The sequence below is a fragment of the Brachyhypopomus gauderio genome, chromosome 6 (assembly GCF_052324685.1).
Source record: "Brachyhypopomus gauderio isolate BG-103 chromosome 6, BGAUD_0.2, whole genome shotgun sequence".
Lineage (NCBI taxonomy): Eukaryota > Metazoa > Chordata > Actinopteri > Gymnotiformes > Hypopomidae > Brachyhypopomus > Brachyhypopomus gauderio.
In genome coordinates, this window is record NC_135216.1 from 23,489,549 (window position 1) to 23,511,611 (window position 22,063).

Here is a 22,063-nt window from a genome sequence, read left to right on the forward strand (position 1 = left end):
GACCCCGACTAGTGGGATTAAGCGGTTCAGATAATGGATGGATGGATAGTCAAGGAGCTATGACACGGTTGCAGCTGGTCCAGAATGCAGCAGCTCGAGTGCTTACTGGTGCCAAAAGAAGAGAGCATATCTCACCTGTGTTGGCTTCACTGCATTGGCTGCCTGTTGCCCAAAGGATTGATTTTAAGATTCTGGTTTTAACATACCAAGCCAGGGGATGAACCATTATATATTTCTGATCTATTAGTCCCTTATTCTAATGCTAGGTCACTGAGGTCCTCTAACCAAGGGCTTTTAGTAGTTCCAAGGACTAAGAGAAAACGCAAGGGGGATTGTGCTTTTGCTGCATGTGCCCCGAAACTTTGGAATGGTCTGCCATTAGACATTAAACTTGCTGGGTCTAAGGAGTTGTTTAAAAAGAGATTAAAGACATACCTGTACGGCGTAGCATTTGAGGTTGGTCATGGCTAGCATTTTTTTTATGCATGTGGTTGTGATGTCTTATTTTATTTGTTTTTATGTTGTGTTTTATGTAGTCTTTTTACTCTATTTTTTATGCTTGTATTTGTTGTAAAGCACTTACAAGTGTAAAGTGCTATATAAATAAACACTTACTTACACCTACACCCATCCTTAAACACATATGTATACACATATACACCCCCAAACTCACCCTCAAAAGTAGACCTTCACATATAAACACCTACACACACATGTACATTCACCTCAACATACATTCCCACATACATTCACCCTCACCCATATATACTTTTGTGGACATATTGGGAAGTTTTTCCAATGACAGCCAAAGCCAACAATGTATAAAAATGTTTAAAAAATAATCAAGATATATTTAAACTAAAACCTGTTTTGTCCCTGGTCTAAAAATCACTGATAAATGTTTATAATAATAATGATAATTATTATTAATGATATGGTACAGACTTTTGCCCCTTTACTGTGACCTCATGTGACTCTTAAGTGAACACTAGGAGGCTAAACACCTGCTGGTGTATATATGAGATGCTTCATATCTCTCCCAGCCATTTTGCTTTCTTCTCAACCACAACGGTGGGCTTATTGACAATGGAAGCATTTACGATCATGGTGGTCCTTCAGGTCATAGTCTTCAGCCAAGGTTCGTGCATCATGGTTCTGTCTTTTTTGTGGTGAGCTTGTGTGCAAATGACTTTTAGGTACTTTTAATTACATTTCTGATTTGATGCTGTTATTAATCATATTAAATTATGCCTTGTATCAGATTGCATTGTTTTGTTGCTTCTGGTTATAATTTCTTAACTTTTCCTTTGTAAGCTAAGCTTCTTTTGTGCTTCTTTAAAAGAAGAGGCAATTTCTATTGTATTCTATTGTATTCTATTGCAAATGTAGTCAGTACAACAACATTATTCTTTTATATCATGTTTATGAGCATAATTTGAGGAATTGTTCCCATATGAAGCATTTTTCAGACATATACTCATATTTTATAAACACAGTTGTACGATGTTAGAAATTTCATGTTGGCCTTAATTGGTGCGTTTCATTTCGGGCTGTGTTCAATACTAAAAGAACGATTCAGAATTAGGAACAGATTTTATAAAGTTTCTGTTATGTACATAAGCATGTCTTTTGATATTTATCAAGAAATGTGATGGGTAATGGTATTTTACATGCGGTTCTATAGTGGTCAGCATGGTCGCCAAGTTATGCGTGCGAGAATTTTCATGTGGTTTCACATTTATGGCCACGATATGGCCAAATGTCACTGATCTGTAGTATTACCTATTATTAGACCGAGCGTATCATGTCATGCAAGCAATAATTACCATTATCTATACACATTTCATCACCTTAGACCATCCAGATACAAAGAGACTTAAAGAGTATGTAAATAGTTTTGTTCCTTTGTTAACATCACACAAACTCCAAGTAATCCCAGAAAAAAACTACAAAATAACTCTAAGTCATTGTGAGATAATCCTGTAAATACTCCAGTGTCTTAGACACAGGGTTTTGATTCAGAATGGAGGTATTGTTTCAGTGAGATTCACAGCTTATTACAGTCTTTGGAAAGATTTAGCTATGGAGGCATTCTTTGCAATGCAAGATGCTTTGTGTGTGTGTGTGTGTGTGTGTGTGTGTGTGTGTGTGGGACTGTTTTGTTCTCTGTGAGTGAACGGTATGACAGGATGTGGCTGGGATATTGTGGTAGGTTTAGTAAGCTAATGCAGGCTGCAGACGCTCTAACAACCTTTTCGCTTAACACAACAGCGGAAAAGTGCTGGGTACATTTCAGCAAGTGAGTTTTACAGATACATATATGTGAGATATGTTCATTTGTAAATGGTAATTCACGTAATAGAGATAAAAAAAAGAAAACATCTTTGACACCATAAGTTGTTTTTCTCAGTGAACAACTGAAAATCTGGTACATTCTTATTATGTTATTTAAGTTTAATACTTCAGCACAAGGAAGATATTTTAGTTTTAAACCAAAGGAGCATGGTATTATTTGCTTTACTTAAAAACAAAATTGAAAAACGTTCCAAGCCACTTCAAAATCATACATGATATGATGATTTGTATAACTGAACTGAAATATTAAACACCTTTAAGGTGACAAAGAGATTAAATGAATGTCTAATCAAAATTTGTAAATTTAGTACAACATCCATTTTGGTTTCTTTATGGGTACTTGTCTCTCATTTTAACTCTCGAGTCTCTCAGCTCCAGTTTCTTATAATGAGATTAATTCTTCATAATACTATTCTTCTATTAGTTCACTGCTCCTTATAGTGCTCACATTATAATTTAAAGAAAATGTCCTTCTTAGGTCACCAAAGCACTTTGCTTGCACTGGTATGTGCATTATCATGTGCTTTATGTTTTGCACTGCAACTCACTGGAGTTTTACTTCAGTAAAGAAAACATAGGGCAAATCTGATAACATCGAGCTGTAGCGACTTCCTGCCCTTATTACCTACTTTAACGTCAATCTTGACTTTTAAACTGAAACTACCAAAATACCAAAGCTCTCCATAAAAATATTTAACTCATTTATTTCCAAAAATGCTTGGGATAATTTTGTTAAAAAATTTTGAAAGAGCAAGCAGACTCTAAGGGTTTATGGTTATCTCCATCATCTCCATCTAGGTGTACCACCAGTAACGTCTCAAACTCCTCATTGTTTTGTCATCTCACAGCTAAACTGTACATAAGCCAGGAGTCCAGGCCATGCTCCTGGACTGTGAGCTCTCCAGGACAGAATAGGAGTGTGGCCATCTTCGGGAAAGCGGCCCTGCACCCTCTCGCCACGGCTGTGTGCGAGGCCCTGGGCTGTGGGGAGGTGTACAAGATGGATCACAGTCCTGGACAACCCAACACCAGCTGTCTGACAGGCTGCACCTACCACAACTATGAACTGATCAACTGTAACCACACGGCTCGGGGGGAATGCTGGATCCTATCTCAGGTTGTTTGTGGTAAGAGAGGATCAATAAAAAAGGATGAAGAATTGTTGGAAGAATCGTTTAGTAGTTCACCAGTAGGGAGCTTAATTACTTAGAAATCCAGGACTGTCCAGCAGAAGTCTTCCATACCTCTTCTTTAATTGAGTAATGTTGGTAGAGGTGAGGATGTGAACGTTTTAGGATCAAATTTGATATTCTCGTTATTGGATTTGGTTTGAGAATAAGATTTATTTTTGTGGTCGTTACTTACTATTATGCTTTGTGAGTGAGGGTGAATTAATTAAATAATTAATTGCCATAATAATATTTTATTTTTAAATCAGAGTGAGAAAGGTTACCAACAGCAAGGCTTTTCCTACAAAAACTTTGAGGTTGACAATGCATTTCCAGTTTGAAATGGAAGGCAATGCACTGATGTGTACTGAGACCCAACATTAATTAATTAATTTATTATTATTAATGGCATTGTACTCAAGCCAGTACAACACAATTAGTCACATTGTATGTTTAAAATCTATAATGTTTGTAGCCATTTCATTAGTATGAAATTAATTTAATTGTGCTATATTGAATTAATTTACTTGAATTATTGTTACTGCTAAAATATCATCATAACAGGGGCATGTCATTTTAAATGAGAGAGAGTTCATTGTAAGGATCACTCTACCAGTTAAAGGAGATCTTAATTTTAGCATGTGTTTGGGAAACCCAGCCCAGAGTAGTATATCTCACGCAGAGGAATATCTCTCAGAAAAGGTTATATAAGGTGTCCCCTCACATTTGATGTATTTTGTCAGTGCCATTTTATCAGTCCATTGTTACCTTTGTGAATGTAATTGGTGTAAATAAAGAGCTAGGTTGTTTAGAATGGTGGGGAAGATGAGCTGAAACCCTAGACTTGAAAGACTTGGGCTGAAAACCCCTTGACTTGACTTTAGCTCCTTGACTTCAGTTCCATGCTTGGTTTTTATTGGCCCAGTTTTGCAGAATACAGTTAAAAAGGAAATGTACTGGTGATTTATCATTATAGTCCAAGGCGAGGCTTATCCACAACACAACAACTGGCCCAATATGTAATTACTGGTACATGCTCTTGCTTGAGACTTGAGGCTAGACAACTATGGAGTTCCTTATACTTACAAAGAGATGAGGGTCTGACACAGGGGCGGACTGGAGAGAAAAAGTGGCCCGGGAGTTCCTGACAGACTGGCCCACTATATATATATATGTTTGTGTTTGTGTGTGTGTGTGTGTGTGTGTGTTTACTGTATATGAATCTATACATGGCACGTAGTGTATATGACGGCGTTTATTGTCATATGGACAATATTAATTCTAGCAATAATATGATTACAAAGCCACATAGTGGCTTTTAAATAGTCCACCATAAGACCACCAAACAAGTTGTTAAATAGTCCACCATAAGACCACCAAACAAGTTGTTTTACGCAAAGTGAATCCTAAAGAACAACCTACAACTCTAACGTGGGTATTTCTTCCTCTTACCTATTTGTGGTGGTTAGTTTTAATCTAAGAATTTCAATAGCTTTAAAAAAACAGTGCACAGTGCTCTGGATCCTTAAGACCGCCACTTGCGTCCGTGTTAATCGTGTTAAGGTAATTTGTACATGGTGCCTTATGCCAGGTTCACACTACACGACTTTTCAGTCGTCAGGTTTTTGTGCCGTTCGCACTACACTGGTTGTGCTGTAATCGCGAGTCTTTCAGTTGTTGTGGCTTTCACACTACATGACTGATCGGCGACGCGGGCTCACGAATTACACGACTGGGGAATCGCCGACATCTCCTACATCATCCAATTGCACAGCCGGAGAGCCAACCGCAGTTCTAGACCTGCAGTTCTAGACCTGCAGTTCTAGACCTGCAGTTCTAGACGTGCCGTAGTTTTAGATGTATGTAACATCCAGACAGGCCCGTTGACAGTCTTGCTGGGGCCCGGGACAAGAAAGATTCATGTGACCCCCCCCCAGCGCCAGCGGCACGAGGGTTCGCGCGAAAATGACGTAATCGCAGTGGCTCCGCCCATGCGCGAGGGCCTCGCGCGCTGTCGGTTCGCAAGGTCGTGCACCTCTCGAATTTTGTAACTTCGCGCGTGCCGCGCTTCAGCGCAATGAACAAAGTCATGTTTGTAGGGTTCATACACCTTTATAAGGTGGAATTAAAGCACGTGTACGTCACTTTAAAGGTCCATTTCAATATTTTCCAGCACGTTAAACTTCATTAAGTTAAATATTTATACATATACTCGAAATGATTCGAAATAATTCGCTTTTTATCACATTATTTAATGGTTGTTTATTTTCAAAACGCCCAATCTTAACGTCTTCACGAGAACTGTTCAGTCAGACAGCTATTTGTTGTGAAACGAAGTAGTTACAATTTCAAGCATTTTCAAGTACTTTACCCTAAATTCCAGCACTTTTCAAACCTGGAACACAATGCAACTTTAAAATTCGTCAGGTAAATGTTTTTCCTTTCTTTTCTGCGCTCCAGATTTCTGTATTTACTTTAACTATCCACCACTGTATTTCCTGCTGTTGGGCGGATACCGGCCGGCTACAGTCGGTGCTGGATCAAACCATTTTCCAGTGGGAGGCGGGGGTGTATGCACTTAATGGAAAATATGCAGATAGGTAAAAAACATATATATTTGAGCCATTGAGCTTATTATGAGTACATAATTTTATATTAATGAAAGATTTCAAGATTATTTAAAAATTATAGACTTTAAATAAAAAATAAATTGCTGGGCTCTTTGATGGGCCCCCCTGGCCCTAGGGCCCGGGACAACAGACCCGGTTGTCCCCCCCTGTCGACGGGCCTGCATCCAGATAGTGTTTTAGTATGTCGCGAGAGCAGATGGAAGAATGATATTTATAAGCAACAATAATATATGATAGATATATGATAATGTCTGAAGGTCATTTTTGTGTTATCGTAATGTTTATGCATCTCGACTCATCTGGCTGGCGTCCAAAAACGCGAGAACACGAAAATGAAACTCTCGCGAGAACCAGCAACACCACGTAGAAGAAAAAAAAAAAACAATGTACATGTACTCCACATTTTCGTTATTATTTTTTTTTTTACCGTTTAAACACTCCATAGTCCCAAGTGAACATAAATATAATCAATCGCACAAATTCTCCAGTGCTGTCTCAATAACTTAAACACAGTGTTGTAGTAAAGTTGTAAGAAAGGTGAGGATTTTGTGTGTTTGCTGGGTTACTGTTTTGAAAGCATTCTTGAAAGTTTTACATTCTTCAGAGCAGGGGCGGACTGGGGAGAAAAAGTGGCCCGGGAGTTCCTGACAGACTGGCCCACTATATATATACAGTAGCGGACTTAGCAATTTGGGGGCTCAAGGCGAATTTAGCTTGGGGGCCCATCAACATTAATATGCGAGAAATAAGTCAGCTAGTCAGGGGGGCCCTACAGTGGGCTGCAGTGGGAGGGGCCCAAGGCAGTTGCCTAGCCACGCCTCAATGCAAAGACCGCCTCTGTATATATATATGTGTGTGTGTGTGTATACTGTATATGAATCTATACATGGCACGTAGTGTATATGACGGCGTTTATTGTCATATGAACAATATTAATTCCAGCAATAATATGATTACAAAGCCACATGGCTTTTAAATAGTCCACCATAAGACCACCAAACAAGTTGTTAAATAGTCCACCATAAGACCACCAAACAAGTTGTTTTACGCAAAGTGCATCCTAAAGAACAACCTACAACTCTAACGTGGGTATTTCTTCCTCTTACCTATTTGTGGTGGTTAGTTTTAATCTAAGAATTTCAATAGCTTTAAAAAAACAGTGCACAGTGCTCTGGAACCTTGAAGACCGCCACTTGCGTCCGTGTTAACCGTGTTAAGGTAATTTGCCTTAGACGTTGCAGAGGCGACAGCAGTACATTTAAAATAACATGTTATCTACAATTTAAACTGCTGTATGTTTTCGTAGTCCGGCCCGGATTTTCTGGGACAAGTTGGTTTTTTTCTGATCTCCGCTGCATAGGCTACTGTCAGCCCGCACCAGCTGGCCCAGTCCGCGGCCGCGGCCGCGGTCCAACTCGTTCATGTGTTTACAGGCTCAGTCCGCGGCCGCGCTGAGCAGGTTTGCCTGACTGGAGCGGGGGAGGTAATAGACACCGTTATAACAGCAGCGTGACTACGGGCTGGGGCCGCAGTGCGCGGCAGTGGCTCCTCCACGGGCTTAGTTAAACCACCGGCGGCCAGCGGCCCACTAACCCGTCGGCCCACCGGGGAAATCCCCGGTAGCAATGTATGCCAGTCCGCCCCTGCTTCAGAGATATCTTCAGCGGTGCCGCGGTTCTCTCTCCGCGTTCCCATTGGCTGTACCTAGACGCTGTTCCCATTGGCTGTAGCTAGACGCTGTTCTCATTGGCTGTAGCTAGACGCTGCTGCCGACTCTCAGTCGCCGACTGCTAGATATCTGCCGGTCGTAAACAGCAGCGCGACTACGGGCTGGGGCCGCAGTGCGCGGCAGTGGCTCCTCCACGGGCTGAGTTAAACCAGCGGCCCGGCGGCCCACCGGCCCACTAACCCATCGGCCCACCGGGGAAATCCCCAGTAGCAATGTATTATAGTCCGCCCCTGGTCTGACACCTCTGCCATACGACCAGCTAAAACCATCCTCCACTCAACTAAACAACCATTTGTAAAAGCCTGAAGCTAAATACAAGCTATTTTCCCACCCTGCTTGTCCTATTTCAGCTCTGTGGTTTGACAGTCACCTGAGAGCACAAGTCACGTGTTCAGCTCCTGTACTGTAATGATCTGAGTCTAATTCTTGATGCTGTAACCACATGTAACCACCTGCCCTCTTCCTGCCAGCTGCTCCCTACGTAACCCCAACATCCGACCCCTGCGTGTGGAAGCTCAGGTCTCCTGACTCAGACCAATCAGCCATCACGCTTACAGAAGAGTCCATGCGCACTCTTCCCAGTGAGATATGTGGAAGCGTTGGCTGCGGAGAAGCATTTCTGCAGCAACAAACGCTGGGCACCAGGGCATCACGCAACAGCGCCTGCCTCGCCGACTGCGTTTATGACGACTTCCATTTGCGGAACTGCTCAGTTGTGAGAAGGAGCGGCTGCTATCATCTTTCCAAAATCGTCTGTGGTAAGCTATGATGTTCTGTGGGGCAGGCGTGGGATGTTATTTTAAATATCGGAGGTCCTTGTCATTTGAGGAGCTCCTTATTGTCATAGATTTCCTCATTACCATCACTGCTGCACGAAGAAATCCAAGTCAAAAAATGGGTATTTGTGTCTTTGAGTAAGACGATTTCGAGGATGATGAATGCGATTAAATGTGCCAAATGCATCCACCGTACCAGGTAACCACGTGGTCCGACTGGCCGGAGGCAGCCATCACTGTGCCGGGCGGGTGGAGCTGTGGCAGGCGGGACGGTGGGGCACGGTATGCGACGACATGTGGGATAAACAGGACGCGGACGTGGTGTGCGCTCAGCTCGGCTGTGGATACGCCCTCTCCGTCACGGGGCAGGGTGGCCCCTACAGCCTGGGCAGGGGTACCATCTACCTGGACGATCTGAACTGCACCGGGAGTGAGAGGAGCCTGTGGGAATGTCCCGCTGTCATAGACGAGCATGACTGCGGGCATAAGGAGGATGCCGGAGTCGTGTGCTCAGGTAGGTCACAGACCAGGAGCACAGAACTTTGGCCTTAATGAAGCTTCGCTCGAGCGGTTAACCAGCTCACTTGCACCATCATAGCTCACCCATTATCTCAAGAAGCAAATATACTGTGATCAAAGCAGATTTTTTGTAGGGGATTGTATTTCTTCATCTTTCTGTCTTCACCTCATCCACATGGAAAGAATACAAGGCCCTGAGACTGACTGGGGGCCTGGACCGTTGCTCGGGCAGAGTCGAGATCCACCGGAACGGCTCGTGGGGGACAGTGTGCGATACCTGCTGGTACATGCAAGAGGCATCCATGGTCTGCGCCATGCTGGGCTGTGGGGGTGTGAAAGAGTTTGAAAAATATTTTGTACACAAACATGGAACACTCTGGTATTACATATGTCAGAAGAACCATACCAGCCTGTGGCAGTGTAAGGAGCTTGTGAACATTCCCCATATCTGCCAAGATACAGAAGCTGCAGGAGTCATATGTGAAAGTAAGTCATATATTTGGGTAAACAAAAAGTTATTATTATTAGCCGATTTTTCTACTGGTTTCTATTATGCAGTGTTTGAAATGAACATAAAATGAATATAATTGCATTACTAACTGAGCTGAAAATTCTGATTCTTATAGATTCCCTTGGATTGCCTATGCCTACCACTTCAAACCCAAACACTCTTATTACCACTACAGGTATTTGATCTTTCTAGAAATATCTAGAATGATACTTAATGCTCTTCTTTTCTCTCTAAAGTTTGTTTTTGATTTCTTTTATGTAGGAAATGTTATGACTCTGTTTCAGATATCTGTCTGTGTAACCTCTGAGCACATGGACAGAAAAAATGTTTCGCTATCTTTCACATTTGACACCTTTTTCTTCCCAGGGCCAGTGGCCGCAGTGGGACCCAAATGGGTCTGGTCTCTGGAGCTGCTGATCTGCGTTGGACTATCCACTGTTCTTTTGATTGCTTTAATCACAAATGTCATCCTTTGTTGCTTAATAAGAAAAGGTAAGTCTATGTCCTGTCATCATGTCACCATCATATTATCGTAGCTTCTCATTAGTTAAACAACCAAGGACACATCTTGTGATTGTGGAAAACATGTTAATCTGTTTCAGATGGGTCAAATTATTGGCACGCATCATGCAGAGAAAACAACTGAAATTATACCTGAAATGACTAAAATTGGGATAAGAACTGTCCAGTGCATTATTATAAAAAGGTGGAAGGATAGTGGGATAAAAACATCTATAGGAGGGACTATAGTCAGAAGAAAATCTTCCTTAAACGTTTGGTGAAATCAAATCACAGTGGAAGTCAGAGCATTTCCACCAGCACAATGCAAAGAGAACTCAAACTCACTGAGGCTAACCAGCAAAACGGCTTTAGCTTGCTAGGGAGCATAATAGAGTGTGTGACCTTTTCTTTGGACGGCAGTGTATATGTATATATAATGTATAATTTCATTTTACTCTGTGATTTTTTTTTTTTTAAGATTCATGCAAATCCTGCCTGATGTGTCACTTTTCAGTCATTTGCGTCGTCAGAGCTAAAGTGTTCATTTGGAACTGTCACTCTGGGTCTGCTGTCTTTACCAGGCCGTACGGCTCAGCAGCAGTACAGCAATCTCCAGGCCAGCGTCCAGGCAGAGGAGAATAACTACAGAGACTCCATACACCTCGTTAAAGTCACCAGCAACAATGGCGAGCCCAGTGGTAGGTGTCTGCCATCGCCGATCCGAATCCGAACCACGGCACCTGTCAGGACAGTGTGAAAGGATTTGTGCTTAATTGCGTATTTGACTTCTGCAGCTCAGCCAGTTCCCCCGCAGATGTGGACCCAGAGCAGCGTTGAGAGTGGTTCCTGCGACACCGACTACGAACCGAGCGACAGCGGGCCGGACACGGGCTTCCCCCTGTCCACCTTTCGCAGTGAGTGTGAACCAAATGGAATAATCATGCGGAATAATCATGTCATGTCCATAAGGTAAACCATTCCCCATCACATGTTGCTGTGGGGAGAGCACATTCTTGATGTATTATATAGACTACGAGAAAGAAATGTAAACTGACTGGTAAAAGCAGCTTTTGCCAAATGCCCTTGTGTAGACTCCATGCGGTACAGTGCAGATGGTCGAGTTCCGTCTGTGAAAGGCACCCAACTGCAGAGTGTGACCGAGGAGGGTGAGTGTCCAGTGGGCTATAGTGTAAGCATGAAAATGTGCAGAGAAAATCATGCGTTTTGTTATTATTTGTGTAATTATTAACCTCCTTTGATTGAATGCTTCTCATTTATATGCGGGTCAAGGATCGATCGTTAATTGTATGCATTGCCCTGCCCAGCGTCTGTTTGAATGAAACATGAGTGGGACCGAGGACAATATGTGTTTGCAACACGATAGATAGTGACTGGATGATAAAAGAAATTAATTTTTAAAAATGTCCTTTTAAGTTCAAACATGTTCGATGTTTACATTCAGGTATGCCCCTTCACACAACAGTGGCAGGATACGCACAGGATCAATCTGAACAACACACGCCCACTGCTGCCTTCCAAGGCCTCACTGCAGCCTGTAGTGGTACGTGATCCTCTTTAGTTATACTGTATTGCTCTTGTGTCAAGTCCACCAGTTCATGTACATGGCCACGCCCCCTTGTTCTCGGCTTGTAGCAGGACCTAACCTTGCACCTGCACAAACTGTCTCAGCCAGAAACCCCTAAAGTTCAAAGAACACTTAATGTTAACAGAGTTTGCATTTGTTAAACCATCATTTTCAAGAGTCATTTAGGCATCTGGAGCATTTATACTTTCCTGCCCTTTGATTAAAGGGTTTCCTTACAATAACGACAGGCCTGGGTGTCTATGTCTCCCTCTAGTGGACTCATTTGAGTCCTCGAGCACCTCATCTGGAGAATGGTATGAGAATACGGGCCATGATGCTGCAGATCCGAACACCGAGATGTATGAAAACACTGAAGAGAACAGAAGTCCCCTGCACAGTATGCTCAGTTCAAATGTTCTGAAATGTATATCCTTACGTGGTTTACCAAATAAACACCTGCAATTATGATTCGTCTTTACCACTGATGTCACGCTATAGTAACGCTAAACAACCTTAAACATATTTACCCTGTTCATTATTAAGATTGGTACAAATCTATAGCTCAGATGTTTTGATTACTTCAATTGATGAGAGCAAAGAGCCACGTGTTAAACTGAAATGTCATCACGTGACTTTGGGACGCTACTGAATCCATGCCATGTTTTTATGCAGCTATGCCCTGCCCTGTGCCCACCAGCCAGGACACAGAGGAAATCCTGGATCAAACAGGCAACACTTACCAAGCCCACAGCAATGGTGTCCTGTCTAACCATAACCAGGGTGTGTATCTTCTAAACGTCTGATCTCCACTCTCTTAGCTGACTGATGCTGCAAATAAATCTAAAACATAATGCCAAATATAAAAAACATATAGAATGGTCATAGTCTGTGGAGGATCATGCAGGAAAAGAGAGACAGTTTAATGTTTTGTGATGAAAAAAGTCCCACTGGCAATTAAGGAAATAGAGAGAAAGTAGAAACGTAAGAGTAATGCCTTCAAGTGCCTTCAAAAGTCAGGGTGACCACAACAGTGTTAAACAGTGGTGACGTGAAAGTGGCCTCCTGGGGTGGTCCCCTGTGCTGCAGCAGGAACGACACAGTGATGGTGTTGTTCCGGTCTCCCGTCAGGAGCGCTGGCGAGGCCGTGCGGTGGAGACGACTCGCCCATCTACTCCCCCGTCACCCGCGAATCGCAGCTCTACACCGACGACAGCGACTACGATGACATCGCTAGCTACTTACAGGTGCCCGACCAATGAGAGGAGAGTAGCCCAGTGACGCAGACGCCTTCTTTCTTCCTCTTCTCCTTCTACTCAGGAAGAAAACGTCTCTCTTTTATGCAGATGCCTGAGAACCACGTGTATTCTCAAGTGCGCTGTCATTTTCCATTGATCTACTTTATGATAAATTGCATCTAAAACAGGGATCTACAGCTCTCCGCCTGGAGAACTAAATGACTGCAAAGTTGAGCTCCAGGCCAGCTCTAACATGCCCAGTGCGGCAGGATAGAGAGCTTTGCAGCCAGTAGTTTGCCTGGTCAAATGTGTTAGGTTTGGATTGGAACTGAAGTCCACATGAGGTTAGCTCTCCAGGAGGACGTTTGGAGATCTCTGATCTGAAGCTTATTTGCACGTGAGCTTACTGGAACAATAAATGCCCTGAAGGTCTGTTGTATTAGATCTCCTGGATCTATTTATTAGAGTGTCTAGAATCGCCCATCACCTGACCATGTATTTGCATTAGTTAGCATATATAAGTCAGCGCTCTTCTTTGTGACAAAGGCACCTTACAATACAATTACAATAGTAAAATGTAGCATTGATGCCTGTATATTAAGCACATGGAAAAGACACACAATGACAAACACCATACAAGTGAAGACTGACAAACATTCTCCTAACTCATTTTCATATTTTTGAATATTTTGAACATGCTGAATATCTAAAATGACAAACACCATACAAGTGAAGCCTGACAAACATTCTCCTAACTCATTTTCATATTTTTGAATATTTTGAACATGCTGAATATCTAAAATAGGTAAATAGCTATTTAATAGCAAAATGTACTGTAAATAAAATGCAATTATTGGGTTGCAATTATTGGAAATGACCACACAGTGGCACTGCACACATTTCAGAGAAGTCACCAGGACTTCTTTATGGATTTGCATTTAGGTGTTGCTTAATTCATGTTAAGGCAATAAAAAAAACTTTAAAAATCACATTTCTTAACCATTTACATGCTGCAAATATTATTGTTTTTGTTGTGAAATATATTTGCATAAGTGACTAAAATGTTCCAAGCAGTCTGACATGGAAAGACTTTGTTCACACTGTTATACTATTAGTTCACATTGCTAGTATACCATTAGCTCACACTGTTATTATACTATTAGTTCACATTGCTAGTATACCATTAGCTCACATTGTTAGTATACTATTAGTTCACTGGTCAGTCAACAGTGTGCACCTGAATTCTTCTTGGCTAATACTCAGTGTGTCTGGCTTTATAATGTATACTTCCAATTAGGACTGCAGATAATGCATCTTAGCTAACAAGCTCTAATGACTTACATTCAATGTAGAGTCAGATCTCTCTCTCATCATCCACTTAGATGGGTTATTCCTTGTGTTCATGTTACACAAGATCATGTGAAAAAACTTTAGTTATACTTATAGTAGTTGTATGTTAATTTCTTTTAAAATGTATTTTATCTTAAACAATCTTGATACGGAGCAGTAAAGGCTACACACATGTCCAAGTTCATCCACAGTTATTCAGCTTTGCCAAGTTTCTAGTAGAAATGTTTCAAGGAGAGAATGGACTCAGAGTCAGGGAGACCCTATGAATGGAGTGAAGAGCGCAACACAAGCGAAACACGGAGTGTGCTGGGGCCCGACTGGTTCCTCATGAAAAACGGAATGAAAGATCAGACCGATTTGCCATGTTTCAGGATTCACAATCAAGTGGTTTATGTAACGTTGCCTGATGTGTCGGTGTATTATATGTCGGTATATGAATGTTCAATGACGCAACTGCAAGGGATTTCTTAATTAGCTTAAACAAATGTTTGAGATGTAGTTACAATTTCACATAGATCTGATAATTAGTATTTGAATCCCCTGCTGACGCATGTAAAGAAATGTGAAAATCTGTAACCTATACGTTGCATTGTTATGTAGCACTGCTATGTGAATATCTGGAAAGTGAACAAATTTAGTGCCAATGCTTTAATCTGTATCTAAAATGAAATATGTAGATTTTCTAAAGGCAAGTGAGTCTGGCCGCAAATGCATTCTTGAACATATGGGCTACAGTTATAGGATTTTTGTAAATGAACCTATTTAATAATATAGGTATTTAATAGTACCTATAGAATATCCAGTCATTAGAACAAAGAATACGCTGTTTAAAAGCTTTGAATTTTAGAGCCACACTTTGCTAATGTAATCGCCATAATATTAAAGTCATCAGTCACTGCTTGCCTCTATTTATACTGCAGTAACTGCATGTGTGTGTGTATATATATATATATATATATATATATATATATATACACACACACACATACACACATGCAGTTACTGCAGTATAAATAGAGGAGATAAATAGAACATATATATGAAGCCCTTTGCTTGCACAGCTGATGAAAGACCTCTGTCTCAAATGTCCTGCTTCTCTGGAAACTTATATAGGCCCTACGTATATTTTTCATTTGTTGTTTCTTTCATCCGTTCATTCTTTCATCTACTTCATCCTTTCAGTTGTTTTTTGTCATTACTCTTTCTTTATGCTCTTATTTTCATGCTTCCTGCGATACTGATGTGCCTGTGCACTAACAGAGCCTCTAACACCCGTGCTGCCTTACTGCTGTCACATTCAAACACTCTGCCGCCAAGGTCGGAGGCCCTGTGTGTGTGTGTGTGTGTGTGTGTGTGTGTGTGTGTGTGTGTGTGTCGCGGACCCTCACCAGCTAGCTCCGCCTTCTCCCCTTACTCTGCTTGTGCTGAGGTGGAAGAATAATGGCCCTGGGTTTCCAGAGACTCCTGCGCATTGAGAGGCGTTATCGGTGATAGCCGGGCACCTTTACTAGGGGAACTCGATCTTGGCATTTTGTGCCCGGTGAAAAGATATATTCGCGGAGCCCCTTGTCATCGCTCCCTCTGTGCCTCTTTGATGTGCTCTCGGGTTCACAGCCGAGGAGGCCGAACAACACAACAGCGCATTATAAACCGAGCGCAGGTGAAGGCGCAACAAAAGGACGGCTCCCATCAGCTGCGCCCGGTGGAGCCGCCGTGGCCCGGGAGGAGACCGATCCCACAGGAAAGGACGAGCGTCCGTGCGCAGGCTGCCAGCGTTTCCATTAGATTAGCTGGATGCATGCAAGCACTTGACACGGCCCTGACCCTGATGTTGGCTCTGCTTCCAACTTTGCCTTGATCCAACCATTTATCGGGTTTATATATAAATGCATGATTGCCGAGGCAGTCCGTGTTTGAAAGCGAGTGTGGACCGCTACCGTCGTTAATGTTTGGGTCACTGCTGTGCTGAAAAGCCCTGCCCTGTCTTCATCACAATATCAAGCAGCGGTGTTGCAGGCACATCTCTGAGGTTTTTTCCCCCAGTGTCTCTCTAGTCTCTCTCTCTCCCTGGCTTTAGTTTCAACACAGTCTGTTGTTTAGCTAACAAGTGATGCTCTCTTCTTTGACAAGCTGGGAACCTCTGGGGAATTTTAGCAGGTGGTTTGTATTTACCCAGTGCCACTGCTCCCCCAGGTCATCTGGCCAAAGCCCTTGTTTGACCAGCCAAACATGCAGACTAACCGCAGTGTTTGCTTATAAATGTCTGCAGTGTGTTTGCATTTACTAACAACTCTTCTGTGTTTAACTAGCAACTGGTTCCCCGTACTGAAGCGGCGCAGGCCTCGTTGATGTAAAGACCGTTAATCGCTCTGAGGAATTAGGTGCCGTGACACCGGCCCATCGGGTACCTATGCAGTGATATTCAAGAAGAGAGGATTTGGTCGAGCACAGCCCTCGGTTATTTCCCATTTCACGGTCTATTTGTAATTCTACGTATATAAACACTCAACATGTGAGTTATTAGAGTGGATACTGGCAGAGTTAGCGGCTGCGTTTCATCCACACTCGCTTGGAGCGGACGGGCCGAACCAGGCGGCGCTCGCGCATGATCTCACCGGGACCAGTGCGTGATATTCGCAGCTCAGCAGTTGAGCTAATGCTTAATCCTCCAAATAGCCTGTAAAGACTCGACCAGTTATACTTCAGACAATCCCCCAACAATGCGATGCATTACCAGATGTTCTCGGTACAGTCATGAAAACGTAATCCAGCACGTCCCCTCCGTGTAATATATACACACGTAAAAAGACACGCGTATATATGTGTTTGCGCTTTAAACTGTATAACAGAGAAACGGGCTCTGACCGCTAAAAGCAGACTTGGTCAGAACGATCGTGCTTGCGGAGCCACGTTTGGGCTGACCAAGCTTCATCTGAGTCAATGCTAAAAGTGTCCGATGTCAGACCATAATGCTTCATGCTGCTTACGAATCCCCCTGGGCACTCCAAAGGACCGAAAATTAAATCAGCTTATCCAGCTAAAGCAAATAATCAGTCCCCTTCCAGTGCACGTCCGCGGAGGATTGATGTCATTTGTTTCCAAGAGCTTAATTGTACCCAATCAGGCTTTAGTGCCAGTGGAGTGTATTAAGTGATTGACAGGTTCTGCCTGGTGTTGACTTTGGACTCAAGGCAGGTTGTTACTTCACCAAGTTAACTCTCAGCAGGAACAGCATACTGGCAGTGATAATACGCTTAGACAGACAGACAGACCGACAGACAGACAGACAGACAGAGAGAGAGAGAGAGAGAGAGAGAGAGAGAGAGAGAGAGAGAGAGAGAGAGAGAGAGAGAGAGAGAGAGAGAGAGAGAGAGAGAGGCCTGGAAACGATAGTAATATAAGGCATCGGTAGAATGCAGGAATGCTTGGAATGAACTTTTGACAGTTTACTTAACCACCTTGTGAGGCTTTTGTACAATGGCACCATAAACTGTTAATTTTTAAAATACAGTATAACAGAAAAATTGTATTAGCATATACTTTCATGTAATTTGGAGATGCTACTGTGTATTTGTAATGTATGAGAAGCTAGAAAGTATTTTTTTCCTGATAAAAGGGAATATAACCCTAATTCTATAGCCATGACGTGGCAGTGATATTCAGTGGAAAACTGATTAAAACACAAGCAGCATGTTAGTTGCGAATGCATGATAAAACAAATACTTGTATTTTTATTATTATATAAGTAAAAAAAGTAATGCATGTAGCTTCCACCATCTGAAGGCGATGACATGTGCCTTTACCACTATTTGAGAAATGTTCAAATGATGCAGTAAACTAGGGTTAGGTAATGTTACTGAGCGCCAGTCTCATGCACACTTTGGCATTAAGTAATAGTGCTTCATGTGGTAATCCCTTTTAAACATAACACTTTTCCTCAAGGCGCTGTACATAAGGCCCATGATGGATGTTGCTAAATAAATCCACTGGTCCTCTGGACTGTATGATCCTAATAGCTAGCCATGTTAAACAATTTCTTCCCACTAGTCACATACTGTTGATTTAACGCAAATCACCACTTGTCACGGGTAAGCTGTCACACAAGCTAATACGAAATGTTTCGGGTTTTTTTCAGAATTAAAGTGGTAATAGCCCCAGCGATGACTAGGTGATGAAAGCACATCCACCCCCCCCCCCCCCCCCCCCCCACCCTCCACGGTGAGGGACTCAAGGGGTGACACTGGTCTCCAACTTCAAGGGTCCCGTGTCTGTGTCTGCCTTCCCCCACCACTTTACCCTCCTCCACTCCGCTGGAATTCCCTGCATTCCTCTAAGTGCGTCCGCCAGCCACGCCGCGGCCATGGCTGAGATGACTGATGTTATTTGCTACCATTAGGCACTACCAGGCAATTGACCTCCTGACCCTCGACAAGCGACCTGTTGCAGGGGCTTTTAAATGTATGCCTGAATCTCCATGGGAACAGGCTTCCATTTCCAGGCTCAGCTTTATCTGAGCAGTCAACACCTTAAGGTCAGATGAGTGAGCTTAAAGCTTACACTCAGTCTAGCATGTTAAAGACCTTCTCTATGTGTATGCCTGCCATTTGCATTAATGGTAGTTTTTTTTTAGTTGGAGCAGTCATTGCGATGTTTAGATGTTCAACTAATAGAGAAAAGCATTTTGTATTAGAAGTCTGTTATGCCAAATGTTAATGACCTAGCAGGAAAAACCCATGATCTCATAGTATTTGATGAACTACATCTAATATGGTGTGTTTTTCATAAACTGGTTGCAGACGTTGGACAGTTGTTCGTCTAGGTGTCCCGCCAGTCCATCATAGGTGTTTAGGGGTTGGCACACCAGCAGGATCCTTCAACATTCATCAACACGAGGCTGTGAGCTTTGTCACCAGAGTCCTGAACACAGACTAAACAGGACAGCATGACCAAGCAGGCTCACACATTTGTATGAAACAGAAAACATAGCAAAGTTCCACAGCCCAAAGTTTAAATCTTGTGTTTCCCAAAATACAACATACAATATACAGTGATGATGTATAGGGATCGGTCACTATTTGCTCAAACATTTTTATTAACATCCCTGCCTCCTTCAAAGAGATATAATAAAATGTGTAAAATTTTGAGAAATGTGAATTGTACCTTAAAGGAATACATGAATAAATTCTAAACTAGTTCAAGGCATCTGGCAAAATGGACACAAATCCCATGTGTTGTGACCAGACTGGAAACGCTCAGTCTTTTTTGCTGGAAGTGTGGGGGAGAATGGGCAGCCTTGACATTGATAGTGGCGAATTTGATTCCAGTGGCTGAATTCTCAACCCCCGCCACCCCCCATCTTTAATTCAAGCACAAAACACTTCCTTCTCCGGCCAGCTAGTGCCAAAACCTATTTCCGCCTTTCTCACACGAGATTCAGATGTGAGCCTGAGTGGAGTAGAACGGGTCTCTGGTTTCCCCTCAGAAGACCAGTGGCTTCACAATCAATAAACGTTTTGCTGACTTTTGAGATGAAAACCTTATTTCACCTCTGTTACAAATAATGCTCATTACACAAATAGGATTTTAACTGCTGATCAGGGGGTTTACTTGATAGTAATACTACTGAATACATCTGAAAATTAACTTAAAGTACTGCATTGTACAGCTAGCCCCAAATATCCATTTAACCTTTTAAAATAGATTAGAAGATCTGTGTTAAATATGTATTTACACTGGAGATCAAAATTAGAGAACAATGTATGAATGTATTTTTTCCAGAAATAATGTAGCTAATCTATATTTTTGTAAGGGGTACACCATGCCCCTAGCACAGTGTTTTACAAAATACATCAGTAGTCTCTCACACTGCTCTGGTGTGATTTTGGTCCACTCTTCTTCTAGTCTCTTCCACAATACTGTGACTGTTGTGGGTTCCTTAGCCATAACTTTGGCACCAAGGATTTTCTATTCTAAGGGTTTTCTGTTGGATTTAGATAAGGCCATTTCATTGTTTCAAATGTTTTCAGTTTCAAGGAACTGCTTTACGCATTTTGCTGTGTGACAGTGGGCATTTTCCTGCATGAAAATTGCTGGCTGATTTATTGATGAACGCAAAGGAGTCACGAACGTAAAATGTTACCAGGGGCGGGTGTAAAATGGACACAGCGAGAAAATAAGACGGATTTTAATTGTGAAAACCGGGACAGTCCCGGAAAAAACGGGACAGGTGGCAACCATATAAGTCACAAAGTCAAAGTCATTTAGGCTGGAGTCCAAGTCAAGTCTCGAGTCAATACCGGGATAAGGTTACGGACTTAGAAGACGGAAAGTAAAAATTTTAAATATTACCTTGCTAGCTCCTGTCGGCCGACATCCATTATCGTCCACTTCCACATTTTGCGTACTCTAATCGCCGATAGCCTACCGTTGAGAATTAAATGGAATGACATTTAAATCTTATTTTTTTAGCAAAAATCACACGTGAAAACTATTTAAATATCACTTGCGTGCTCAAAATCGTACAGAACGCATCACTAATTTTCTTTCCGCGAGGTTATTTGTCTCCATGTTCAACAATCTTAACGAGGTGGTGAAATTGGGGGTGTCCGTCTGTTCTCGAGATACTAGCGTCAAAGTAAACAAAGTCTTATACATTAATTTACACACGTATCACTCATGTAAAACAATAACTGTATGCTTCAATTTATTTACAGTTAATTTAAAATATCGGTGTTGTTTTGATATTTGTTTACAATTTACAACACTACGCTAATTGTGGCTAGTATGCTAGCTGTAGTCTAGTGTCTAACGTAAACTTAACAAACATACACGGTGTGTTTAAATATATTAAGTAATGACGGCTAAGTGTCTAACGTAAACTAAACAAACCTATACGGGTGTGTTCTCAAGTGCGTTATTAAGTTTCATGTGGTTGTTCCAGTGTCTTTAATTTGTTTCCCACATTGTTTACATGTTGCGTCCCTCGGTTTTGTCCAAGGATTTAAACTCCCTACAGCCAAAGGCTTCACATACTGTACTCCAGCCGTTATTTTGGAGGAGTCAGAGTCATTAGAGAGTCTGAAGACTTTTTGTAGGCCACTTAAGTGCGACTTTGACTCGAGTCACTCACTCGAGTGCCCATCTCTGAATTATAGGCCTACAATTTTAAGAGTTCTTAAAAGAGCCCTAACTCAACAGATAGCACTTGTTGTTCTTAAATTGTATGTCTGTATATGGTTATGCTTCTTGGTAAAAGTTTAACTATTGTTTAAATGAGCCTGTTTTAATCAAAACACTAGGTAATGACATTGATTCCTGTAGTTTAGTAGTAGTCTGACTCAAGGGTATCTTGAAATCTGTACTATTACCCAGTGGCGGAGCCAAAGGGAGGGCAGGGGGGGCAATTGCCACCCCCAATAGAGCCCTTGCCACCCCTACTGCCACCCCACTGGAAATGGTAATTTTAAGAGAAAATGTGTGTTTCCTTTCGTTTGTCATTTGTATATGGACCCTCTGATAAAGCCTTGGTCACCCTTTGGCCACCCCTTGAAAAAAAGTCTAGCCCCGCCACTGCTATTACCTAGGATGAATTCCGTGATCAGATGCAAAGCACTTTGTAAGTCGCTCTGGATAAGAGCGTCTGCTAAATACCGTACATGTAAATTTATGAAATAAGCTTAAAATATTGCCATTTCATTCCTGTT

General features: G+C 42.2%; 1 protein-coding gene across 1 annotated transcript; it reads left to right on the plus strand.

Moving 5' to 3' along the window:
- Positions 1-1,064: 1,064 nt before the first annotated feature.
- On the plus strand, positions 1,065-14,040 carry LOC143517364 (T-cell differentiation antigen CD6-like). Its single transcript, XM_077009778.1, has 14 exons — positions 1,065-1,138; positions 3,204-3,482; positions 8,354-8,641; positions 8,859-9,173; positions 9,362-9,664; positions 9,805-9,864; positions 10,056-10,181; positions 10,772-10,888; positions 10,985-11,104; positions 11,282-11,356; positions 11,653-11,751; positions 12,050-12,172; positions 12,448-12,555; positions 12,904-14,040. The coding sequence occupies exons 1-14, from the start codon at positions 1,087-1,089 to the stop codon at positions 13,032-13,034; spliced, it is 2,196 nt and encodes a 731-aa protein (XP_076865893.1). The 5' UTR covers positions 1,065-1,086; the 3' UTR covers positions 13,035-14,040.
- The last annotated feature ends 8,023 nt before the right edge of the window (positions 14,041-22,063 follow it).